The sequence below is a fragment of the Haplochromis burtoni genome, unplaced genomic scaffold, assembly GCF_018398535.1.
Source record: "Haplochromis burtoni strain Fernald_Lab_line unplaced genomic scaffold, NCSU_Asbu1 Contig_72, whole genome shotgun sequence".
Lineage (NCBI taxonomy): Eukaryota > Metazoa > Chordata > Actinopteri > Cichliformes > Cichlidae > Haplochromis > Haplochromis burtoni.
The window spans coordinates 1,256,526-1,283,620 of record NW_024582433.1 but is presented as its reverse complement, the minus strand read 5'-3'; the positions used below and the strand labels follow the sequence as shown (position 1 = coordinate 1,283,620).

Here is a 27,095-nt window from a genome sequence, read left to right as displayed (position 1 = left end):
ATTTGTTTTAATTTTCACATGGTCTTACAGAGGTGATGCGAATTTAAACATGCACTTTTGGGGGGGGGTGCTGGAAAAAAGCTTGAAAAGGGACCTTGAAAGTACTTAACAAGTACTTGAATTTCACCCTGAAAAAGGTGTATGAACCCTGTATTAATATTTGGATGTGTTGGGTTGTCGTGCATCAGAATTAACAGTGCACTTCCAAAACCAGCTTCTACTTGTTACTGTAAAGCTAATGGTGTAGAGCTGCTTATTGGACTCTCTGGTGGGCCAAACCACTAAATGACAAGCAAATTACTAACCTTTTATTTAAACATGTGCCTGAACTACACAGAGTAAATCATGTGGGGACAGTTATTCCTTTTAAATCCTTGCTTTCTCAGAGTAGCAGCATATTAATCCTGACAACATTTAGCTTTCAGCCCCTGGACGTCTAATGGTTCAGGTGTGCTGTAATAGAGTCTTTAGGTTACCTTTTTTGTCTGCATTATGACAGACTGAGAAGAATTCAGTGTTTTTCCTTTGGAAGTTTTTGCTTTAACTCTATTCTGCTAATAACCTTGTAATATTTTCTTCAGTAATATGTAAAATTACAAAGTATTCTGTTTTTCAGTATTTAAACTATACGGCCACTATTTAAAATATACAGTACCAGAACCAAACATTTATTTCATACATTGCATTCATTCCACACGTCCACGCATCAGATTGAGGAAGAAAGGAGACTTAAGTGACTTTAAATGTGGCGTGGTTGTTGGTGCCAGAAGCGTCTGAGTGTTTTAGAAACTGCTGGGATTTCCCCACTCAGCCATCTCTAAGGTTCACAGAGAATGGTCTGAAAATGAGAAAATGGCTTATTGATACCAGAGGTCAGAGGAAAATGACCAGGCTTCTTTAAGCTATTGTAGATGGACAACAGCAGCAGAAGACTGCTGTTGGCTATTAGGCTACTTTCATGCAAAAAGAAGACTTGCATTGTCATGCCAGATGCAAAACAAAATTTAATGTAAATATGAATAGACTCGAGCTATTTATATAACAACCAACTAAATCCTGCAAATCCTGCATTACTGAGACGGCATTATTTTAAGATTACAAGGATACCTCGAAACTGGGGACCATAAATATTCACAAAGATAGTATTCTATCAATATGGGATTTAGTGGACGCAAACATGAGCAGTCTGACTGTTTTCTCCAGACTTATTTGCACAATAAGGCATTAGTAGTGTAAATTCTGAACCATGCAGTGCAACCCATTGAAACAATAGAGTCTTTCAAGCATACTTTTAATACCTTAAGTGAATGAAAAATCCAAAGTTCAAGCCTTCGAAATATAGAGAATTATTCTGAGAGCTGGAAACACAAACTCAAACCAGAGATGTGGAAAGCACGTTTGAGCGAGACAGCGGATATGGGAGATTCTCATAGTAAATGAAAATCTGAATAATGAACTATTTTGGCTTCGGTATAATATTCCTTTTATTTTTCCTGCTGCTCAGCTTGAGTCAACCCCCACTCTTTCAATTCCTCTCGCTCTCTTCCTCCCACAATATTTCAGATTTGATTTAACACCTCCAGAATTTGAAGGTTTTGAAGTCTCTTTGTGTCTTTCCAAAAAAAAAAAAAATCATGCATCATGTACTGAATAAGCTCTCAAATCCTTTGTCACATGCACACCGATACTGCTGAAGGGGAAGACTTTGAGAATCAGAGCAAACAGGAGATAATGAGAGGAGAGAGAGTGTTACATGAGAGGACTGACTGGCCAGTGAAGCAAAGGATCAGTACATGACCACAAAACCTTAAACAGCATTATGGACTGGCCTTTCAGGGCACCCTCAGCAAAACCTGGCATGATTAACAATGCCCAGTGTTTGTTGGTTCGAGTCTGTCTGTGTGTCTGGCACGTGCATGACAACATGAGAGGGAGAGATGGGGGAGAGCAGGAGTAAGCGCTCAGTTGTCTGACCCTGTGAGCGATTACGCTGAGCTGTAGCTGGACAGTGCATCCGTCTCTCCTATTTCTTTCACTCTCTTTCAATGGTTACATAAAAATTGAGCCAGGGATGCAAAAAAATCCTAAAAACGATCTTGGGCCCACAGTGGAAAAATCAAAACCTCTTTAATTTTTTGGCTCTTCTTTGTGGCCTGCAGTGCCGATCAATCCACAGAAATCGATGTGTTAAGAAGAAGAACTGGTGTGTGATTGACGTGCACTGGAGGGGCAGGGGGTGGTATTGATTATGTGTCCTGACTGTGCATTTGGTACACGAGGCAAGGAAAGCGTGCAATTTAAAATCTGGACTAACAGGAAAAATAACTGTAAAGTAAGCATTAGGTGGTAATTACAAGACATTCTTTAGGACACGGCATGTTTCAGGTAAATCACCGGTTCACCCTGTGTTGATGACAACGGTAAGGAAAGTTCAAGCCTGGGCAGGTCCGAGATAAACATTCATCTGTGCACACAGTTTTTCCATGTTACTCACTGCTACAGTGGGAGGAAAAGTGTCAGAAAAGATGTGTTTCGACTCTGTGTAAACATTGGATATAAAGACTGAGTCAACTCGCTGAAAGAAAACCTTGTCATAATGCATGTTACATAATATTTAAGCTGATGTATGATGAAGGAAGTCGTAAAGATGCATAGCACACCCTGTAACCTGATTTAAAGGTCAGCCTTTAAATCGGGTTACTATCAATTCCTATTTACATACTGACAGAATCTCCCCTGTTAAAGGTGTATAACAATAATCTTTTATCTGATGAGAACGGTTCTTGTGCCATTTTAGTGTTGATGGACCTCAATCAACCATAACATTCTTTTAAAACATTTGGTGCTTGTGGTCAGTCTACAGGGTCACGTTCTACGTGGGTTTTCCTCATATTTGAAAAATATAGACCTTTTCTGTTCATGTGGGAAACCCTTATCCCCAGCTTCCGTTAACCTTGGTATCCCTCAAGGATCCGTTTTAGGTCCTCTTTTTTTCATGATATGTGTTACCTCCTTGGCTTCATCTTTCAAAAACACAAAATTGACAATCACTGTTATGCAGATGACACACATTTTTATCTATCTGCCACACCTAAACAGTGACCACTCCATTAGGAACATATTTGACTGTTTGGGTGGTTTGAAATCCTGAATGGCAAAAAAAAAAAAAATCCTTCAGCTAATGAACTGAAAAACTGAAGTTTTTCTATTCAGCTTGGATTGTTTTTTTATCCAGATGTGGACAAACTGTAGTGAAAAATGTTGTTTTGGTTTTTTTTTTAATGTAGATTTCCTTGTCTTTTAAATTAAATCTGGAAATTTTGTTATGGGAAGCTTTTACCAAATGAGAACCATGACTAAATTAAAACCTGCTTTGACACCAAAAGATTTTGAAACAGTTATCCACACCTTTATTACCTTTTGAGTGTATTACTGGAACTCCCTATAGGATTGCCCAATTCCACTCTCTCTCGCTCTGGTTTGCAGATAATTCAGAATATGGCTGTTTGTCAAGAACACAAAGGATCGTCTCACATAAAATAAACCCCATTCTGATGATCCCCCAGGCCTTTTGGGAAAATATTCTGTAGAATGGAGATAAAAAAAATAATAATAATCATTTTGGAAGATTTGTGTTGCATCACATCTGGCATAAAACTAAAACAGCATTTCATAAAACATAAAAAGAGCAATGCAGCAACATGGTGGTGGTAGTGTGATGGTCTGGGGCTGCATTGTTGCTTCAGGACCTAAACAAAGGCATATTTGATGAAAACATGAACTCTGTTCTCTACCAAACAAATTCTGAAATAGAATGACTGGTCATCACGGGACAATAATCTGAAAAGATGCTAGCAAGTCCACCTCTGAATTAATAAAATAAATAAATAAAATAAAGGTTTTGTAGTGGCATAGTGAAAATTTGGACTTAAATCAAATTGACATACTTTAGCATGACCTTAAACAGACTGTTTATGCTCCAAAACTCTATAATTCTGCAAAGAAGTATGAGCCAATTTCCTCCACAGTGATGCAGAGACATGTTTCCAGATATTGCAAATGCTTGACTGCATTTCTTGTTGCCAAGGTCGGCACAACCATTTATTAGGTTTAGGGGACACATATCAAGACTTTAAAAATCATCATTTAAAAACAGCATTTGTATTTATTCTGGCTTTCTTTGTCTAATATCAAAAATATTGAATGATTAAAACATGTTGATGTGACAAATATGCAAAACAAAAATTAAGAAACCAGGAAGAGAGCAAATACTTTTATTGCAATACTTGGCACTGCTGCCTGCAATGAATATCTAGACCATGCATGCAGGCACCAGAATGATGAGGAGATAACTTGAATACCTGCAACAAGCAACTTTCTACTGTCTTGTCTTTTATCCTATTGTAAAGTGTCCTTGGGTGACTTGAAAGGCGCTCATAAATAAAATTTATTATTATTATTATTGTAGAATACTTGCCTTTATTTTTGCCTGCTAGACTTCTTTATGGAGCACAGAAGTATTTTTTATACACAGTCGGTATGTGTTAGTCAGTTTAATGCAGACAAAGAGATAAATTCTAAATGACTATTATTAAAATGAGATATAGGAAACATATATCAACAGCCTATTTTATTTAACTTGTAAGTTTAAAGGTATTTAATGTTAAACAAAGGGGTTCTGTATCGGATATGACGTGTGTAAGGTGAAAGTTTGCACGTCTTTTTTATTTAAAAACGCCCTGTATGTAATTATATCCAGGCTTTATGAATAACGTCTGCGCAGCTTTAGTAATAACAAAAGCACAACTCAAACTGGAGCCTACCTAAGGTCAGAGCCAATGAGCGCGGAGCTCGTGCACACCGCGGCCAATGGCTGGTCCCGGGATGCTCGCGCACAACCGTTTGAAGGGCGGTCCTGGGCAGAAAAAGGAAAGTATGGATCTCAGAGCGGCGGAGGTAGTTATTCCCGAAATATATACAGCGGAGGCGTTTTGGGGGATAAAAGTTAATGAACATATATGTTTTCTTGCTCAATAAGTAAGCGGGAATTTATTTTACACTCTGTATCTTCATCTTTGCGTTTACACGCAGTTAGGCAACCCGTGTAGTGTGTTTTTGACTGATTAGCTGGGGACTATCAATACCTTCATGGCTCTGATCGCGACTGACCAGAGCTGCAAGCTGAACGGGACTTCAGTGATTTACGGCAGAGCTGGTTCGAGGAAAGAGGTGTTTCGGGGACCCGCGGACGGCTTTAAAACTGCCAAAATGCAGCCCAAAGAAAGTGAGTATTCAACAGATGGTTTGCCCAAAGCCTTTCTGCACAGCCTGAGGACCCTCTTTGACATTTTGGATGACGGTGGTCGGGGCTACGTCCATATCTCAGAGATCGAGAGCCGCTGGCAGGGCGCAGACACTCGGGACCTGCCAGGCGGAGTGCTGGGCTGCCTCAGGAGGGTCACACCACCGCATGGCTGCCTCACTTTTGAGCGCTTTGTTGCCGGGCTCCGGTACTCCATGCTCAACCCGGAGAACAGCTCCAACTTCAAGGCCCAGGCGGCCGTGCACCCGCAGCAGGCTCCGAAGCAGCACCACAAACTCGCACCACTGTCCAAATGCAATGTCGGGACTCGGGTTGAGAACAAGGTCCGCCCGCTGGGGCCGAGTAACGTAACGAACACCCAGCAGCAACGGGCACCCCCTCAGCACAACCGGGCCAGGCCGGAGGAAGGGTCCGGGTACCCGGCGTGTGGACCGGCGCGGTACAGCGCGGGCCTCGATAGACCCGGGCGGAGTTTGGAGCGGATTCCCGTCGCTCCAGAGGGTGGGTGTTACCGCACCGACACGAGCCATGTTACCAACCCGGCACAGCACCAGCAGAGCAGGGGCAGGTCCATTGAGTCGCTGGCATTGGAGTCTCCACAGCTCCAGAGACCAAGTAAGTGCCACTAGAAAACTGCAAGTGTGTGAGGGGGCAGCGAGTTCATGCAGGACTCATTATGTCATCATTTATAACAGCAACTCATAACTGCTCACTGAAAACAGATCCATATTTGCTCAGTTATGGATCTGTTTCTCATGCTCAGATGCAAAGACTCACAATATGCTCTTTTCATGTAATTATATGAAATTCCGCGACCTCAGAAATTTCTAGCCAGAGCGATGAATCTTTCAAAATGTTAATAACTTACTAATAAATGCCAGACATAATTATCAAAGTCCAGTATGATGGCTTTAAATTAGTCTGACTGGCAGAGATTGATCTGAGGTCTGTAAAACAAAGGCATTTCTGGCATTTCTTAAACAAAATTAACAATCATTTATTAATGTGCTCGCAGATATTTTGGGGGGCGCATTAACTAAATCGATTTTTATTGTTCCAAAACTAAAGCATCTAATCTGCATCTGAGAAGCTGCTAATTAAGAACACCAGGGCTCAGAAGTAATGACACTAAATTTCTGTGATGAGTCCTTACATTGCATGCATAACCTGAGCTGATATGTCCACTGCAGTCCTACGCTCTTCATTCCCCTATTATAATTTGACTGGGGCTACTGAACCGTGATGTCCACACAAGTGCACAATATCTTCAGAGTTTCTTGCAAGTCACTGTTTGTTATTCAGCTGGGGTTTTTCACATGTGAAAAAAGGGAACATTGAAGAGAGTCCAGTAACAGTCTCCGGGATTTTGATAGCACGTTATGGCATTATGTCATGGCTTAAACAGAGGGTCTGCTGCAGTCACGAGTGCTTAGTTGAATAATTGCCATCGTTAACCCTAAGATAGGTCAGAGATTATGTTAGAAACTACAGAGATTTAGAGTTTCATTTGAGTCTTCAGTATTTAGCTTTCTGGTCTTACACCACTACTGTGGTAAAGTTCTTAAATATATACATGCTGTCATATATGGAATGACAGTTCTTTTTTGCCCTTTCATATAGTCACATACACTCAGCTTGAGTCTGTTCGAGTTTGCATCATATCTGTACACTCAGGCCTGTGCGGAGCTACAATAAGAGTGACACTCTTGCCATCTCTCTGTTGAGCCCTCAGGGCTTTAGTTGCATATACCATTTGAGAACAGTGTGAATTCTGATTTTCACTCATGCTCAGATGCAAAGACTCACATACGTCTATTCTGCTTTTTGTCTTTTGTGGCGCTGTGATTAAATGAAATCGAGGGAAACCCTTACATTTTAAACAGCATTGTTCTTCCAGCTTTGTGACCCCACCTCTGGGATGAACTGGAATTAGGTGCTGACTACGATCCGGATTCCAAAATCAGCAAAAGTTTGCATGCTGATATAATGGCGCATTAATGGCAGAAATATTAAAGCATCAAAGCAAGAGTGTGCAGCTTATGTGTCCGCACACTTTGGGGCATAATACAGACTGACCAGCAGTGTTCATGCTGTAATCTCTCACATGCAGCCAAACCCTGTTGGATTAGTCCAGATTACAGCACACAGGCCAGGACTTTCTGAATCACGGCAGCAGTGAAATCCTCCTCAACGCTGTGAACTTCATCACATATCCCAGACACTCACTCTGTCTTTCTCTGTCTCCTGGTTTAGTGAAAGCTGTGCACTCTAATCTAAAAATCTGATGATGATAAAATACCACAGAGTACCACTGAGATGTGGTACATATAGATTTTGAATAGTTTGGAGATAGTGCCCACTTAACGAGAACCTGCATGTACTTCAGCTGTGACAGCATGATCTTGGAAAGAGGAAAACATTCACTTAACTCCACATTCATAGGTATAGAGGCCAGGAGAAGAGTTAAAGTAGATGTGGGCAAAAGAATAAGGATGATTTTTAATTAGATTAGACTGATACCAGCGCTGCTGTCGAATCAGTTCACAGCTTTGATTCTTTATTGATTCGCTCACTGATTCCTGATTATTATTCATGTGGAAAAAAGCAGGCCCGTGCAGATTCAGTGTCAGTGATGCAAGAGTTTCATTAACTCTCTGTCTGAATGGAGTGTAGAAACAGTATTTTAAAAAAAAAAAGGGCTTGACTGCCTCAAGTTTGACATCACTGTTTTGCAATTTGCTACTGTTAGACAAACATTCAAGCATTGGTGAAAGAATGTGATACACCTCAAGGGAAGAGATTGTGACGGATTAGACAATCTGGAACCAGTTTGCAACCTGAACCGCTTCTCTGTCACTGCAGAGAAACCTTGTTAGATCTATAGAGTAACTGGAAGCAGATCTACACCTGCTTGGACTGAAATCAAAGTCTGTCCCTTTTTTTAAGAAATAATCCTAACCCGATGTCTTCTGTCAGTCCTTCACTTGTTAAACATTAAAGTGCTGCACACTGCTGGCTTTAGAAGCACCAACAAGGCTCAGGAAACAGCTCAGATGCTTTACATCCCTATAAGCATTCACACAAGGGACAATGACTATATGCACACTTTAAAATAAAACAGAAAATAGAAATGCTGCCACATCAGTGCACATTTACAGAGTGCAGCTCCCTCCTGTGGTAAAAACTGGCAGCCCAGATACATCAGTTCAAGCATTTGCTTACTCTTTGTGAACTGTTAGAGTAACATGCATTCTCATATGCGACGTTTTTCATCTGAAAGTACTTTGGAAATCAGAGTATGACAAACAATTAAATAAATAAATAAAAAAAATCTTTTAAAATAACTGGAAAAAAGCAGCCAGTGTCCAAAGAAAACATTTGATTTGAAAGACCTTCAAATAGCCTGAAGAGATATTGCTCAAGACAACAAAAAATTACAAGAAAGTTTCCTAGAAAGAAATGAGGAGTGGCTCAAGAGGAACAGAGTGTTGGTGTGACAGAGGAGGATGCTGAGGATAGTGTGAGATGGAGGCAGATGATCCATTGTGGCGACCCTTAAAGCGAGCAGCCAAAAGAAGAATAATTATAGAAGTATGTCATAGTGCAGCAAAGAATAGGAGTATTTTTACTTTACTGTGCAAGATTGTCACTTTTTCAAATGTTTTTACAGCACAGTGTATTGTGTTTTTAATCCACTGTCATCAGGAATAACTGAGTGCACGCCAGACTGCATTGCTATGCTGAAACTGTCTGTTTCACGTTTGTCTAGGTGTTGTGAAATCAGGTTTGCCGAGGTCTCAAAGTGAATCAGCTACAGGATTTACCGGCGGCTCAAGGCGACACGGGCGGAGCCGGGAAGAGCAGAGGAGGCATACCATTTCCAATGGAGTGGATTACGGAATGGTTGGTGAATGAAAAGCAGACAAACACATTCGTTTCAGGTTTTTATGAAGTTACCATGCAAACGGGAATAAACAGACCAGCTGGAAAATGTTACATGTTTAAGCCTGTTTGGAAAAACAAAGATAAGTTAAGCAGTGACCCTTAAGCCATATACACGTTGTAGTTTAGCAGGCGGCCCTTTTCACTGTTTTATTTGTGCTGGAGTTTCATAGAGAGACTGAGGCCTGTGTGGAAACTTAATGAAAAACAGACAAATATCTATTTTGACAAGTTTAGAAAACATTTCCAGAGCAGGCTCTATTCTGCTTCACCTCCTATTGGCCCACACATTCCCCTCCCATCCCTCTGCCCCCCTGCCTCCCCCTCTGACTCGCCCCTCCCACCCTCTGGTCCAGCGCTCGCTCTCGCTCTCTCCCCCTGCCTCAACGTTTTCCACTCTTTCCAGCTCACCTCTTCTCCCTCTTCCTTTTGCGTGTTTTTGTCAGCGTCTCCGTGTCTTTCTTTTTCCCCTGGCCTCTGTGTCTGGAGAAATTTACTGACCGGCTCCCCTCCTTCTTCCTCTATCCCAGCCCCTTTCCTCCTCCTCCCCTCACTCCCCTCTGTCCCTCCCACCCCAGGCCGGCTTGGCCCGCTGCTGCCCTGATGGTAGTGAGCCGAGTCGGGCCCAGGGGCCTAGTAGAAGTAGAGGACTCGCTTGGCAGGCCTGGCCCAGCTTTAACGGCTGTGTGGGCGGCCTACACTACCGTCTTCATCCCCCTCAGCAGTAGCCTCTACAGCAGCAAGGCCCTGCACTTTTTCCTCTGGGTGAGTAGGTCGAGAGGGATGGAGAAGGAGAGGGAGAGATAGCCTCTATCCTCTTTGACTATCTGTGAGATGGTTTTGTAAAGAAAAGGTTACACTGTTGAAGATTTTGTATTGGTATGTAATTGTGTCAGCGTCAGTAAAGATTTCCCAGTAGCTTTTTGATGTATGAGCTGAAATGGACAGTAGAAATTAATGATTTGTACTTATGAGGTTTTTCTTTGTGCCCAAAATTGTGAGAAAGTTACAAAGTAACAAAGATTTTTTTGGTGGTTACAGTGTCTCCATTGTGAGGATTTGATACAGTTTGAGTGTAAGTTTGACTTTTTGGGTTATGATTTTAAAAAAAAAAGTCTCTAAGAAGTCTGATTAATTAAAGAAAATGTAACTAAATGATGTGAGTTAGCTGATTGACAGAGCATGCCATTTTAAACCATTTCTTCACCAATGTATGCACTTCCTGCCTTAGTTTCTTTAATATTCAGGTATATTAAATATGTCAGGAAAGGAGACTTGCCAATTAATCAAATGATCAGAATAAGTCTTCATAAATATCCTTGTTTTTATCACTTTTAGCTTGAAAACACCTTGTGTTCTTTGAATCAGTTTGGTATCAAATCTGTGCTTTCGTGTGCATTCATGACAGCACGGAAGCACAAGTCTTCCATAACCCTTTAAGCTTTTTGCTGTTCTACTTCTTCTGTGAGTATTTTCTCTTTTTTGCACCCTTTGGGAGATTTGATACTGGTGCTTCATTCTAAACATGGACTCCCCCCTCCGACCATTTCATTATCAGAGGCCCCCTCCTCTCCTCTTCATTTGTGAACACTCTCACTTTAGTGTGAGTGAGAGTGAGTTTTGGTGAAGGATTTTAATGTGTTGTCAGGCAGTGTTTCCCGCATGTTTACTGGTGTATGAGCGATGATCTGTGGAATGTAGGGAGCTGTGCAGGGTTGGCTGGATGGATGGAGCCATGGGTGGATAGATAGACATAGATGACACACCAGGTGGCTGAATGCCAACAGTGAGGCCTTGACTGTGGCTGCTTGCTGCATGGACAGCTTGGTCAGCACAACTCATTGCAGCCTTGCTGGGCTGCAAACACACACACAAACATGCTTTTTCTCTCACACATCTCTTCCTCTCTGTCTCTCTTTCACAAACACTGGGGTAGCCATAGCTGAAGTGCTGTTTACCCCATTCTTAGGTTGCTGTGCGGTTGCCATAGGGCTGGGGGTGATTGCTCCTCTAAACATTGTTCATGATGGGAGAGAGTCCCACACAATTGGTGTGGCGCCATTGTCTCAGCCAGCACAAAAGAGTGTGCTGCGGATGCCCTTGTGAAAGGACTGGAGTTTGTCTACCATGAAGAGTGCTGGCAAAAAAATAAAAATAAATCAGTGATTAGATTTCATCTTGATTCGAAAGCGCTCTTAGTGATGTCACGAAACTTAAATGTTTTCATTCATTAAAGTCTCAGTGGGGAATCTATCCAGAAATTAACTTCAGGCGAGTTTGGTTTAGGTTCTTAACCAAGCTTTTCTCTTCCTCTTTCTTTTCACTCTCCTACATCTGCTTTTCAATTTCAACTCACGCAGTTGAAGCAAATGAAAGAGCTGGAGCAGGAGAAGGATTCCCTGCTGGCGGGCCTGGAAGTGGTGGAGCGGGCCCGAGAATGGTACCAGGACCAAATCCACAATGTCACAGAGAGACAGCGGCACATCGGCCAAAGCTCACACTGTGCGGTCAGTTCAAACACTACTGTGAAACAGCTACAAAGTGTGATATGCATTTAAAATAAAACTTATAGACCATGTTGCATCACAAGACGGTGCTTCTGAAATATCTAGAATAAGGACTAATTGTTTAAAACAATTGTAAATTGTTAGTCTGTGAAATGAATGAAAACACTAAGAATGAGGCTGCGACTGTCTCAGTAATTTGTTGTGATATTGCATTCAGTGTGAACTGGAGGTTGCACGGTTTGAGCGCTCTCCCGGCTCTTCGTGAAAATTGAAGTAGGCAATATGTTTTGTTTTATTTATTTATTTTTAAATTAACACAAGTTGCCCAACAGGGATCTACGACCGTGCACTATTTCAGGCTTTAGAAAATCTAGTTAATTATGGGCGACTTCAGGGAATCACATTTCTTAAAAGATCAGCTGAATATTATGAAGCATTAGAAAAAGTACAAAAGACTGTAGTCTATCATTGTAAAGTCTTTACCTTTCAATATAAAGCACCTTAAGGCAACTCCTGTGATTTCATGATATGAATAAAAATGTGAATATAAATAATAGACATGGTGATGGAGCTGATTAAAGAGAAGACTTTCATGTCAGAAAGTTGGGTTTGAAATGTTGTATTTATTTGTTTTTTTAATTGAAGGGCTTATAGTAATCTGCAGGATGATGGTGGAGTCTTTATTTTCTTATTTCTGCCTACTGCAGCTTTGATATGATTTGACTTTGCTTCAAATCAGTTATTAATTAATCAACTTTGCTCACCTCGTGTCACAGAAGTATGACATTTTTTCAGTCATTTATATAGACTGTATATAAAAGATGGATGTGGCTAACATCTGGGCCCTGTGCTTCGTACGTCGCTCACTACATCCAAGATCAAATGAAACATCCAAGACCAAACCATCGCGCTAACCGTGAGCGCGCTAATCCGGTTCCCCGAACACACCTGCTGTTGACGATTAGTACAGCTGGACGCAGTAATGTGACATCACTGGGTGTCGTAAAAGGGGCTACGCATCGATAGTAGAAACATTGATCGGCAACCCTCTGATTGGTCGGCGAAAATGTCGAGGAGCGCGCTCGGTCATTTTTCGGCAGCAGAGCAAGAACTCTTGAGTGAGGGATTTCAGGAGTTTCAGAGTTTAATTAAAACGCAAGGGAACACTGCAAAGGCTGCAAAAGCAAGGAGAGAGGGCTGGCAGAAAGTTGCTGACAAATTAAACTCGTAAGTAATTTAATAAGAACAATAATAATGGAGTGGATTGATATAGCGCTTTTCAAGGCACCCAAAGCGCTTTACAATGCCACTATTCAGTCACTCTCACATTCACACACTGGTGGAGGCAGCTACGGTTGTAGCCACAGCTGCCCTGGGGCAGACTGACAGAAGCCAGGCTGCCATATCGCGCCATCGGCCCCTCTGGCCAACACCAGTAGGCGGTAGGGTAGATTTATTATATTACACTATATTATCCAATATTATATTACATTATATTATAATATGTTATATTATATCCCCTTTCACATTAGAGCCACAACAGGACCCACTAGAACATGGGAACAGGTAAAAGTGAAATATAGGAATATTCTACAGAATGGTAATATTTATCACTTATATTGCTTTTAGTCTCTTGGAAAGAGACCCTGAAATAATCTGTTTGTTTATAACAGCAACCAAGAAAAGGGCAGAGCAAAAAAAGACAGGTGGTGGTCCTGCACCCCCTCGTCAACAAGTTGGTTAAGTAAATAATACCCTCACGGGAAAATCGATATCTCTCTAATGAGCACACTGTCGCGCTGAGCTAAAGGATCCTGTCTGTCCCGCAATATACGCTGAATTCTGAAAACTCTCCTTATCAATCTTGCACCTTCCGCAGGACATGGCTGCGACAGGCTTCCCAAATCCACCTTCGCTTTTATAGCCGTGGTCTCTCATCTTGATTACACGAAGTAATTTGCAATTGCTACTCTGAAATATGAATTACATCTGTAATAATCACATACATGTAATAGAATGTTAATAGTACATTTCCCTTTTTTAGGAAATGACCTGTATGTATCTGTGTGAAATCAATAAATGGATCAGGTGCTGCATTGTCTTTAGTTACATTGATGTTATTTATTTATGGTGAAACAGTGGTGGAATATCGCTGTTGCTTTCGTATAAATGACGCGGGCATACCTGCGTGGCCGCGATCTAATCCTGTTTACATAAAGTAAACCTGCTCCCCAGCAGGTTTACGCTTACGGCTCTGTTGCTATGACAGCAAGTCCCGGATGGGCTTCGGGAACCGAACGATCCGGATCACGCGAAATCGTCAACAATCTCATCCAGCTAACTCACTTAGCGCGGTACGAAGAACAGGCCCCTGATCTCTTTTTGAAGTCACTAATTTAGTAGTGCATTGTTAGTCACAGAGTAAAAGAAAGTGCTTACTGAGCAAATAAATCAAAGTCACTTTCACAGTGGTAGGCTGTAATGGTACTGGAGGTGGGGTGAGGGGTCATTTAAAAGTTTTGTTTTTTTCCAAATATAACAACAACAACAACAACAACAACAACAACAACAACAACAACAACAACAACAACAACAATAATAATAATATGAATAATAAAATATATAAGATTATATAAGAATTTAAGATTTAAAAAAATATATAAATACAAAGGAATTCATAATGTTAAAAATGGCAACTTAAAAAAAACTAGTAGCACAAGCTGATATATACATATATATATTTTTCCCCCATTATGTTTTTCTTTTGAAATCCTGCGGGAAAAAAACGTTAGTATCTAAAAGTGATTTTTCATTTTTCTGACCAATTTTTGATCTTAAACTTGTCTTATCTTTTGTTATTAGCTTGAAAGAAATTTAAATGGGAAAGTAAGGCTGTTGATGGAAAATCATCAGGATTAATGAATGAGGACACATAGGAAATGCTTTATTTTCCACAGAGTCTCAGTTTTAAGGTTGGGCGGATTAAGCAGTGTGAAGTTTGGGAATGGCTGCTACATACAAAAAGAAGTGACCCCCTGCTGGCCATTAGAAAGAATGCAGGTTTAAGGCACTACTTCCATCTTTTATATACAACTTTCTGCTATAGCCTTTCCAGTCACTGCTTGTAAATGTGAGCGAGAAATGCAGGAAACTGATAATTTAAGGGCAGGAGAAGAGTAATTCAGTTACCTCAGACAAAATAAAAATATGTAACAAGGCTTGGTTTATGTCTCTGCAACTGTTTTTCAAGCACTTTTACCTGATTGGACACAATTTTTGACCTGAGCTTACAAATGCTTTGTCAAGTCACCATCCCAGCTTGCCATGGGATCTTTCTTTCTCTTGATGCTTGAATGTCATCCTGATCGTTTTTTCATGCTCTCTCGTTTGCAGGATTTTTTCACAGAAGCCAATCAGAGTCGCATGAATGCTCTCATTCCCAAATTACAAGAAGCCAACCGCTGCCTTAATGAGCTTATTTCCTGCACAGGAATGGTGAGTTTATCTTTTGTTTTTCTTTGTTTTAGGATTTAAGCAGAGTCAGGCATTGCTAATGATTTGGGATTTATTAGTGTAATCTAATTACAACCCCTAAGTTTGGATTTAAACTTTTCTCGACCTTTTCAAAATGTCCAATAGCCAGAACATGCTTAGCACGCCCAGCTCCTGAGGAACTCTTTATGTGGGGTTTCAATATTGTCTTTCTCTGTTGTCTGTAGATAAAGTGCAATGTCAGCTTGTGTAAATTGTGTAATGTTGTAATGTATGTGTTTGTAATAAGCCAACCACAACCCTACCAGGCCTGAATATTTGCTACTCTAATGAAAGACTTGGGGTTAAGAATCAGCATTTTTTAGAATAAAATCCCCGAGAGTCACAAAACCTGAGAAACAGTATGCTTATAATCATTTAGCTGTAATAAAGGACGTGGGTCTCGGCATTATCAGAGTTTTATTAAATGACATCAAATGAAAGAAATTAAATAAAAATAAGTGGAATGTATTTAAAACCTAATTTTGTCCTACTCAGAGTATCTCTTTTCTTTTTGTTACCTGGAAATGTTGAATGCAGTAAATATTTCTCAAAATAATAATAAATAGCCTGAAGCAGGCAAAGCAGTTAAAGGGAAGCCAGGTTAATGTTCAACATGTTAATTTTGTTACTCTGTGACACACTGTGGCAGAGCTGAAGTGTAACAGGTTCCTGTTCGTTTCTTAGCAGCCATTTCCTTCCAGCGGCGCTCAGACAGCAGCTCTCTCAGCTAACGCCCAGCCTCCTGCTCCAGCTCCTCCACAAGCCATTCAGAGACTGAAGGACCAGAACCGCCTCCTCACGCAGGTTTTATATATTTAATCTGTCACGAATAACCAACCAAACATACTGTTTGTTTGTTTTTTTTAAGCCTGCACACTTATTTTCTCTTCTACCTTTTCTTTAAGGAGGTGACAGAGAAAAGCGAGCGGATCACCCAGCTGGAGCAGGAGAAGTCTGCTTTGATAAAGCAGCTTTTTGAGGCCCGAGCCCGCAGTGCACAAGACACAAGCACCTTGGATTCCACCTTTATCTGAAAAAAAAAGAAATAAAAAAGAAACTCCACCCAACACCAAACGTCAGCTAGGAGACAACACGATGATGTCATATCAGCACGCCGGTAATCTGAAACTGACTCCTGTTTACCCAGCTGCCCGTTCAGGACAGTGATGCACCTTTAGCCATAAATGCGAGCACTCCAACCCAAATCAAACCACGCACTGCTGCTAGATGCAAGCGCTCCTGATCCTAACCCTGATCTTGTCTAAATCCGTTTTCTTTTTTTACTTCTCGTTGTACGAGTACTGCAGTAACACTCCTGGTAGGGTTAGAAACTTGAGGCTCATGGTCCCATCACTCCATTTCTTGCAGGATTAGAGGATCTCCACTGCACAACAAACAAATAACGAGAACGTTTACATTCACCGGGAGTCCACCATCGCTCCTTAAGTAGCGGTTTGAGAAGCTATTGGACAGTGGAAGTGGCAGGGAGGAGACATTTCTCTTGGAATAAAACGCCATACTCTTAAACAAGGAAAACAAATCATTAGCTGGATACACTTGCTGTGACCTACATACATTTTTTTTTAAGTTTGGTACTTTTATTTCAATCTGTATAAGAAACACTGTGTCCCCGACTTTCAGTATTTCTCCCCTTTGATGTAAATGAATCCTTAATAGCACGTTTCCCTGATTTCAAATGCTGACAGAGATGAATTACTGAAAGAGCGGTTTGTATTTCATAGTAGCGTGTTAAATGTTCCTCAATTTTTGAATGTTATTATCTTTTTTTAAAGACTGGAGAAAAAAAATATGGAAGGATAGCCTACTATCCAATGAGATGCAGAGGCAGGGGTGGATTAGGGAAATTTGGAAGTTTGCATGTGGAAGAAAGCTGCGGAGCATGAACGTAGTAGATGGTGAATGTAACCCAGTAATACAGATAAACAAAAGAAGCACTGATCACTTCGATACAATGGAGTGTTCTGTTGGGAAATATTATTCCCTAGAATTTGCGCTGGTGTTGCTTTGACTTATAACATTTGCTTAAACACTCCTGATGGTCAAACTGATAGCAGCAGCCTGCCACCCTGCAAACGCAGCTGAAGATGCTCAAGGAGAATGGCAGACATCTGGCTTCCAGCCTCGCTGATGCAGGACAAGCTAGGGCTGTGCGATATGACCAAAATCTCATATCCCGATATAAGAGGTCACGACTCCATCACTTGGCTTATCATAATTAAAAAACTTAAAATGTAATAGAAAATAAAAGCCAAACTATCCGGCCTGCAGATTTGAACACACCGCCCTCTCTAGGATCATATATGTTGGCCATATATGAATGCTTATAAAACAATAATATTGTTACATTGTCATAATATGGTTGTAATAAAGGAAAAAATGTGCATATAATAATCTTATAGTATTTCTTACTGGTGCTTGTCACATAAATATAAAGATTTTAGATGCTCTTTAAAAACTACAAACATTCTTAGTGTCGTTGCACTGAGGGATCTTCCAGGATTGTTGATCCGGTTTTCCAGAGAGCTGATTGGTCAGTGGAGTTTGATCTGAAAGATTATTCCCTCTGGAGTTACCGTAGTGATAAACCCCCAGTGATATACCCCCGTTAACCACGTGTTTCAGCATGAACCCCGTTAATGCTAAAACACAGGGTTAATCCTGAAGTTACCTTGATAAGCCCAAATCCTGCTTCATTGTATGAACCTCTAAAGCCTCATCTGCAGAAAAAAAATCTATCATTTAATTCTGGCATGAAAACAACAGACTGAAGGTTTCTTCACAGTACAGCAAGTACTGAGAGCTGTGGTTAAAAGCTCTAAAAAGCCTGTAAGTGGAACTGAAGTTAACATTAATTTGTGCAACTACTGATACTGGTGTGTGTGTGTGTGTGTGTGTTTGTGTGTGTGTGTGTGTGTGTGTGTGTGTGTTGTGTGTGTGTGTGTGTGTGTGTGTGTGTGTGTGTGTGTGTGTGTGTGTGTGTTTCAGTGCAATACACTGTTGTCCAGTCTGTGCTGTATTAATGTATTGTTAATGGAAGAAAATCTGTTTCCTTTGTAGCCCTGTCTGTCATAACACACTGTTTTTTTTAATGTACCTCTATGTTACCATTATGGTGACTTGTTTTTAAAAATGCTTTACTTTGAAAGACAAATTATTGACTTTGTTTAAGACACTAAGTCGTTGCTACAAGATTAACTTCAACAGTGGCTCTGTCTAAAATTTTTAATTTAACCAGAATAACACTATAATTATGTCACTCACAGGCATATTCACTTAATAATAAGCAGCGTGGTCAAATTAGATTAATTTAATGCTGTATATAGCTTTAACTATAGAGTTAGCACATGATCCTTTGACCTGAGAGGAATGTATCTGTGTAATAACGTCACTAAAAGAATGTTTCTATAAATATTGTAACTGTTTTGTAAGTCATGCTGATCTTAGGGGATTAGCTTAGGCTTGCTAACAGTTACATTACGGCTGGGTAAAAGCCCATCTTCATGATTGTTGTGGGACCTGCTTGTTGTATATCAGTTTATATGAACAGATTTGTCCGCCTGTGTGCTACTTAAAGCCTGTTTGTGTGATCTGTGTCTAAATTAAAGAGATGCATTAACGAAAACAGATTTTCATGTTTTATTGAGCTTTTATACGTTTAAAAAAAAGCACAAAAAACACAGAAACATTCAAACGCATTCAGTGCACGATGAAAATAAAACACACCACAGTGTGGTATTCAGATTGTGGTAAGGTGAACTGATTTTACTTTCACTGAAGTGTCTCATGCATTGATAGGTATGTAACAGTGCTAGAATCCAGGTGTGCAATGCTTGCAGAAACATAAAGACAGGGCTGTAAGCGCAGCTAGAGTGATTTCTACTAAACAAACGTGAGAAAATTGGAGCTTCATTTTTGGATTTTAATACATTTAGAAAAAAAAAACCCGCCTAAGAGTTACTGAGTGTAGGTTTTACTGATAATTTAAAAAAAAAAAGTTTATTTTAAAATCATAAAATAAGGAGCCTTGAATAATTAGATAATAGCTTCTGTGCAAAATGGTTACACATTCTCTGTCTTCTAGGTTCAAGTCCTTTCAGCCATTGTATTGGCAGATTTCTTTTCTCGTGTATTAATCACATATTTAATCATATCACATTAGTTACAGTAATATCACTTTCTCACTTTACTATAGTAATGTTAACACAGTGAGGCCATTGTAATGGGAGACGTTAAACAGATAGTGGGACTCCTTCTGCTTATCAGGGATGTAAATCCTTAGGTGACGGCCAAGCAGAAAACAAGGTCATAATTCTCTCTGTGAGGGAGGAGGTATAGCCCCCCCGTGAGAGGGGCCAACATGTAAGAGTTTGTGGAATGTTCTTTGTCTGTGTCTCTGTATATAAGATGTAAGGGCGGTGGCCACAATTCAGAGATGGTCCTGGTGTTTCACTGGGATGCTCTCTCCACATTGCAATGTGTTTATTAAACCCACTTCAAATCAAGCTCACTGGGTGTGTTGCAGGTTATTGTTAAATTTTCCACAACACCATCAAATGTACCACTGCTGCAACAAGTATCAAGTATTTGTGTGAATTTAGAGGGAAGATCATGGCACCGTGAATTTCAGGGACTCTGCATGTGAAAATTTATCATCTTTATGAAAGGGATTTATGACCTGTTGCACCATCGCGGTCAGACTGCAGGTATCTGAGGTTTGAATATGTAAAATATTGCCAAAAGGAAGCGGCGACTTCATCTCACCAATGTGTGCTCATATCTGTCCACCATTGCTTTTGCCTGATTTCCAAACATGACATTTTATCGCTGGTGTTCCTCGTTGCCTTAAATGCAATTAGTCTCTGTTGTCTGCGCTCATGTGCATTAGATTCCTTGTAGTTTGCGACTCAAACTGAGGACATGGCTACACGCGAGGACGAAAAGGGCATGCATGTTTATTTAATCAGATATATAAAGCAATAGGTGTGCATGGTTTTCTTTTAAAAAATTGAATTAAAGAAAATGTTACAGTGGCAGAGTGAAATCACATAAAGTGTCACAGCACACCTACTGACAGCACCCACTGTAACTGCTGTTTGAGGGTGTCACTAACTAACCTCTAAGATACTCATTCCTTTATTAATTATCCTATGAAATCTAGTAAAATAACAATGATTTTTATAACTTCCCACAGCCCTTAAAGATGTATTATTTCAGAGCTATCTGTAGGTCTGACCCTTCTTGTTAATTAAACCAAGAACTTCAAAATTCTGGGGTCTTGTAGGGCGCTTAGATCTTTTTACCTCATTGGTAAATGTTTCATTAATCATAATTTTCAACATGCAATCAAGCAGGAGCAGTACATTTGTTCGAATACATCCAACATACATGTAGCCCCGCTGGATTTAAGTGTTGCTCCTCTGGCTGCAGGTGATGCTCCATGGCAGCCCCTCCTTGGACAGATACAGCACAGGCTGAATGGTGCTGCTGAAGTCCATCAAGCCGAAGGCGATGTAGTGAATATAGCAGCGAAACACATCAGGGGAAAAGTACTCTTTGAAGGGGAAGAGTGCGACAGGTGGGAAGTAGTTGAACACTATGATGGCCAGGATAATGAGGACCATCTTGAAGGCTTTCTTCTTCACGGGATGCATGGCATCTCCGCCAGGCCGCGACTGCCTCAGCACCCAGAGGATCGCTACGTTGCAGTACACCATGAAGGCGAACGCTCCGAGGATCATCACCGTGAAGACCTTGTCGAAGTTAACGATGTTTCCTGCGCATTTGGCAGCCGCGTAGACCAGAATGATCAGCCAGACCACAATGGCCAGGACTGCCCTGTGCAGACGGTCTTTGAGCTTAGTGAAGATGATGGGGTGGACCACGGCCATGTAGCGGTCCAGGCAGATGCAAGAAAGGAAGAGGGGCGAGGAGTCTTTGATGCCGTAGAAGAAGCGCAGGACGTACCAGGTGCTGGTAGTCGTGGTGAGGAAGACGAGGTTTACGAGCTCCAGGGGAGGGATGAGACAGAAGAGGACGTCCAGAACTGCCAGATGAAGGATGAAGATGTCAGAGGTGGAAGAGTCGCGTTTGTTCTTGTGGATGAGCCACAGCACCGTGACGTTGGCTGGGATGCCTAGGAACATGTTAGTGAACTGCAGGCTCAGATACCAGATAAGTACGGCAGGCATGTTTCTGCAGGACTCGTACACTGTCTTCTCAACCGCAGTGGAGTTGAGCGGTCTGTGAGAGATGAAGAGCAGAGACGAATTGACGTAGAAAACCTCCATGACCTCTCAACTAGATCAGAAAGGGAAGTATTGAGAAGATGTGCAAAGATCTGTAAGATAAGAGGCCAGCAAGGCCCGTTAGAATCAAGAGTCAAGCAGGAACACAGTATTGAAGTGTTTCAGGGTGATGGTTGGTAGAGGCGAGTTGACATAGAGCTGTTGCTATCCTACTGCTGCTTTAACATTTTACTTTACTGTGTCTCTTTAAGCTTAAGTTATGTGTGGCTAATTTTGTTGCTATATTGGGAGTTATACTGTCACAATACATGCGTTTGCATTTACAGCAGCACGGCACCTATTTTTGTATTTTTGACACTTGAGCCAGAGATAAATGAACACGTGAAGAATAACCTCTTCAATACCCAAGTGAACATCCTGATGCTGCAAGTAAAACTGAAGTCTTATTTAATTTTTTTTTACTAATAACAGCTGGCTAATGTTAGAAATATCATAAACAGAATGAGTTACAGCTGATTAATTCAGTAATGATACACCTCTCATCCTTTATTCATATTGTTATGAACAGAAATCGTCTTACCTTTCAGCCTCTTTTGCCTTTAACTGTTCAAGTATGACACCCTCAATAGCCTAGCAACCTCATATACAAAGTTTTTACACCCTCCCACAGAGCTGTGACGAGACTGTGCCTAATATTATCAATCGTTCAATAAACAGCTGCTGGAATTGTGTGTGTGGGTTTGTGCATGTTTCCATGCACCACACCATTTCTATTTGTGGCATGTAAATGTGCAGCCTAAGCTGAACAGAGCTCCATTTCATGTAGAACAAAAGTGCTCATAAAGGTTGCAGCACTAGCCAATGAAGAAAACATGGCCACCAAGACTTATGAGCTAACACAGGATGCAGACACTTAAGCAAAACTGTTTCTACTGTAATCCAGCGATCAGGAGTTACCGGGTGCTCACCTGATTAATGTCTTCCTGAAGCGGCTGGTGCCCAAAATCTCCACGAATCATTCATGTGTCTCCTGTTTACCTCTAAATGATTAAGAAACATATGAAGGAACATGAGCCAACACTTCGGGGATCATCCAATCACAGCGTGGAGATGAGGGCGTGGAGGCTGAGGCTCTCCCTCTGGATGCCACGATGTCTTTTTGGGCCCGCATGCACCACCTTTAAAATGAACACTGACAAAACTAATGCAAGTAATTTCTCGAATGGGTGAAAGGTAGTTGAAGCGGTTTGAAATAAACAGCTAAAGGGAAAAAAAACAGGTTAAAACAAAGATTAAGGGAGGAGCAGATGTTGCGGCAAGTCGTCATCCATTCACAGCGATTGGCAATGATGCAACAAACTAATGGTGCCTGACGGAAAATCGGCAGTAAACAACTGATGCAACAGTCCAGAAAAATCACTTCTGATTGGTGTAACATGTGTAACAGGTTACATGAGACTGTCAGGTTTCACGGTGTGATGTCTACCGGGTGGGTTATCAAGCACGCCAAACGGGGGACGCGTCCCTATTCCTACTGAAATACTGCACGTCACCTCACGCAGTGATTCACAGTTACACCATGAATGCTTTGAGGATCTATGGAGACCTTTGATGTGGAGGATTACAGAATTACCTCTCAGGTGACCTTTGACCTTTTCACAACTAATCACAATTAATTTAAAAGACCTCTGTGAAGTTTACAGTCTCTGAACATGTAAATGCCTGTAAATCATTCTGTCAGTCCCTTCATGGCGTCCTGCTCGTTTATAGCGTTTCATTGGTTTGGGTTGTTTGAACAGCTTTACAAGGTGCCTGCTGAGGTTTGTTTACCTTTGAGTTTGTGTGTGTGTGTGTGTGTGTGTGTGTGTGTGTGTGTCTGTCTGTTGTTGTCAGGTAACAAGAGGTGTTTCTCCCTCATGAAAGATGGAAGATTTCCACAGGTTTGCTCTGATAATCTATCATCAGAAAGAACAAAAGCAGATGGCAATGAAAGCAACATGTCAGCTGTTTTCTGAATCCAGACACTTTTTGTGGCTTCACATAACTTTTAAATGAATATTAGTGTTTTTCATCAAGTTCAAAGACTCTTACCTTGGTCATATTGTAGAGCATAATCCTTTATGTCTATGCTGTTCCTGTGCAGATAACGATCACACTGATATCCCTCATCGGTGTCAGTTGTCGGTGTCGACGGTGACTCGAGTATAAGTTAGACTTGGCGAGCCTCCTTGTGCGCACACAGACCTGCCCAGGAACAGCGTGATTTTCCACATCTGTTGCATCGTATGACCATCTGGCTGCGAGCAGTTTGACATTAAACGTCACACTGAGTTGCATTGTTTGGACCGCCAAGGTTTCGCAGTCCATGACAGTGCAGCATCTTTATAAAGTATTTTATTTACAATTTTTTCTAGGAGAAAATAGTGTGAATTGGGAACAACTTGTTAGAAGGATCACATTCATTCTTTAACACATCCTGAACTCTCTTAGGCAGCTTTCCTGTATTTTGTTGTTTCCAGGCTTCTTCAAAGCTCTTCTTTGGATGTTGGATGCCTTTTGTTCTGTTCTCTGTCCACATGATCCCACACTGCTTCAATAATGATGAGGTCTGGGCTCTGGGGAGGCCAATCCACGAATGCTTCACTGTTTTTCTATCCAGTTATGTTTGTACTGCATTTGCTATGTGTTTGGGATCATTGTCGTGCTAAAAAATGAAGCCATTGCCAATAAAACGTTTTCCAGATGGTATTGCACAGAATCAGAATTTGACGGCACTTTTCTGTGTTCATAATTCTGTAGATTTTCACAAGATCTCCAACACCTTTGACTGAAATGAAGCCAGAGGCAGAGCCTCCACCTGTTGTCACTGGTTTTCAGTCCAGTTTTTGTGATGTTTGGCATACCTCAGGCGTTTCTCCACCTTTCCACTGAAGCTATTTCTGAAGTGCTTTCAGTGAACAGTAGATGGATCCACTGAAGGTCTAGATGGCCTGCATTTGTATAGCGCTTTTCTAGTCCCTAAGGACCCCAAAGCGCTTCACACTACATTCAGTCATTCACCCATTCACACACACTGGCGATGGCAAGCTACATTGTAGCCACAGCTGCCCTGGGGCGCACTGATAGATGTATCGCTCAGTCCTGTGTCAGGTCTTTGTCTTATTTATTAAGGTAATGAATTTTAGATACTGTACGTTTTCAGTAGATAGGATTCATTTTATTCCTCATGGTTCTTTTTTGTCCTCCACTTGGACAGACTGCACACCACACTGAGATATGCCAAGTTTTCAGTTAATAGCTCTTTGGGAATCAGCTTGTTGATGCACAAATACTGTTTTATGCCTGTCAAACTGTGCCATCTTTGGCATTTTTTGCAGATTGAACTAAAGACATGGAAATAAATCATGCATTTTTGCAACAGGCTGCTAGTACCAAAGTTATGTGTAGACACAACAATGGTTCCTCCCTTGGATTAGGTTCCTTTAAATGATGCTCAGTTGGTCCCAAGGGGTCCAAAGTGCGCCAAGAAAATATCTGCCACACCATTACAGCACCACAAACCTAAATATTCATGTACGGTGCAACAAATTCTGACCCTACCATCCAAATAAACACCAGAAACCAGAAAAAAAACAAAAAAACAAAAACACACCCCATTTAAAGTCACTTAAATCCTCTTTCTTCCCTATTCTGAAGTTCAGTTTAAACTTCAGCAGATCATCTGGATCGTGTCTACATGCATAAAGGCAGTGAGTTGTTGCCATCTGTGGGAGAAGTGCAAATGTGTTGCATTAATTACATCAGGTAATCATCACTAACAGCCAACAAGGGAAATCTCCTGGAATTATGACCAGAATTAACAGCACAATTCACAGCAGAGCTAAACGGGTCAGATTATCCTTGAATATCAGTTCTACTTGAGTTTTTCTTTTGTAAAGATATTTAACTGCTTTGTCGTGTAAATTGCAATTGCAGTTCGTGACTAGCAAACTGCATCAAAATATGGGAGCAGAAAAAGAGAAGCAAGACCACAGAGCTGCTCATCTTTTCTGATATAGAGACTAGCTGATATTGCGTTTGCATCAGCATCCACATTTCTTTTAAATAAGCTTTGTTCACACCGAAAGATAATCGATATGAAAAGAGCTCAAATTCAAACAACTATCATTCGTTTCTGTCATATTGTGCTGTTTTTATAATGTTTATTCTTTAAGTGTTTAGCGTCAGCACAGCTTGTGGGAAAATGCATCTCGAAGAACCACAGAACCAGTGTCATCGCTGTCATGTTTATTTCTGACATTTAACCTGAAGTCCTCTCAATAGAAAGCAGAAGGAAAAAGAGTTTCACACATCATGCAGTTTGAGCAGCAAGAAACATACAATCAAACAAGTTGGGGCTGGACACCCACACGGCACAGAAACTGTTATACGCAGACATCCCAGCAGTACCATACAGTTGCTATTAAACCATAATGTGTTTAATTATTTCTATTTCCACCCACAAACTAAACAGTACTCCTGTAAACTTGCAGACTGCTGGTAAAAGGGGAAACATAACAGGACAAAACAGGGTTTTCACATTTGTGCTAGCGTTTTAATCTGTAAGATTCAAAGTGAAATCTTTTCAGAGAATAGAGTGATTTAGTATAGTTCCCCCACCTGGCTTCTAAATCCTAAAATCTGATCCCTCAGGTCATCGAGGCAGGTCCTCCAGGGGTGTCCTGTGGTGTCTGGCACCAGATCGTTTGAGCCTCTGTGGATCAAGTTGTCCTAGGGCTGTTCGATATAACAATAATCTGCTTGCTACATGCTAATACATTATTATATTCTTCATTTAATTAAGTTTGGTTCTGATGTTTTGTATTTTAGATAGGTCTGTTGATATAACGATATATATCGGATGACGATATAAAAACGTCTATCGTTTCATTTTACGCTATCGTTTGTTTCGTGGTGTCGCAAAATAAACTGTTTACGGCAATATTTTTTCATCGTTTTGATGGTCACTGTAGTGGCTATATTAATTTCTTAAAGTTCTCTCTTTCTCTTATATTTAATATAACCACACTCACGGACAAGCGCCTGTTTTTATGCGTTGTGGTTAGCAACAAGACGGTAACAGCATCGCGTGTCCGCTTGTTTATGTTCCACATAAACCTTTCACAATAAAGCTCAAGATCCTGTTGAGACTTTTCAAAATAAACTGAATCACGTGAAAGAGCAGATTATTTACGGATGAGAAGTAAAAAAGAGCCGCCAGGTGCTAAAAAATAAACCTTAGACTCAAACGTTAGAACAGGCTTTTCCCCGCAGCACGCCGTGTAATAAATACTCACAAAGAAAACGGCGGCCTTACAACTTATGTCTAAAAATGTATAGTTTCATGCATCGGTTAAAACACTCGACTCCAGCTACATGACGCGCAGCTGGAAACACTTCCCGCAAGTCGAGCTGCCCGAGATTCACAGAATTTACAGAAAATGTTACATTTTTGTGATTTATATCGTTATCGGACGATAGAAT

The 27,095-nt window shown here is 40.9% G+C and overlaps 2 protein-coding genes across 3 annotated transcripts; one reads left to right on the top strand and one right to left on the bottom strand.

Annotated features, from left to right (window-relative positions):
* The first annotated feature begins 4,887 nt into the window (after positions 1 to 4,887).
* On the top strand, positions 4,888 to 17,511 carry sapcd2 (suppressor APC domain containing 2). 2 transcript variants are annotated; one of them, XM_005930083.3, is made up of 6 exons: positions 4,888 to 5,938; positions 9,093 to 9,226; positions 11,626 to 11,772; positions 15,166 to 15,267; positions 15,994 to 16,110; positions 16,212 to 17,511. In XM_005930083.3, exons 1-6 carry the CDS (start codon positions 5,149 to 5,151, stop codon positions 16,338 to 16,340), a joined length of 1,419 nt encoding a protein of 472 aa, XP_005930145.1. In that variant the 5' UTR covers positions 4,888 to 5,148; the 3' UTR covers positions 16,341 to 17,511. The 2 variants fall into 2 exon arrangements, with proteins under 2 accessions (XP_005930145.1, XP_005930144.1); XM_005930082.3 differs by having other exon boundaries at positions 4,891 to 5,938; positions 15,991 to 16,110.
* A 2,369-nt stretch (positions 17,512 to 19,880) lies between these two features.
* On the bottom strand, positions 19,881 to 23,419 carry LOC121814681 (proteinase-activated receptor 3-like). Its single transcript, XM_042221695.1, has 2 exons — positions 22,541 to 23,419; positions 19,881 to 21,664 (listed from the first exon to the last, which is right to left on the bottom strand). Exon 2 carries the CDS (start codon positions 21,612 to 21,614, stop codon positions 20,730 to 20,732), a length of 885 nt encoding a protein of 294 aa, XP_042077629.1. The 5' UTR covers positions 21,615 to 21,664; positions 22,541 to 23,419; the 3' UTR covers positions 19,881 to 20,729.
* Positions 23,420 to 27,095: the final 3,676 nt, after the last annotated feature.

Coding starts and splice junctions, on each gene's coding strand:
- LOC121814681 (XM_042221695.1), bottom strand. CDS start 21,614: ATGGAGGTTTTCTACGTCAATTCGTCTCTGCTCTTCATCTCTCACAGA.
- sapcd2 (XM_005930082.3), top strand. CDS start 5,149: ATGGCTCTGATCGCGACTGACCAGAGCTGCAAGCTGAACGGGACTTCA. Junction 11,773..15,165: donor GCCAAAGCTCACACTGTGCG/GTCAGTTCAAAC, acceptor TCTCGTTTGCAG/GATTTTTTCACAGAAGCCAA. Junction 16,111..16,211: donor AGAACCGCCTCCTCACGCAG/GTTTTATATATT, acceptor CTTTTCTTTAAG/GAGGTGACAGAGAAAAGCGA.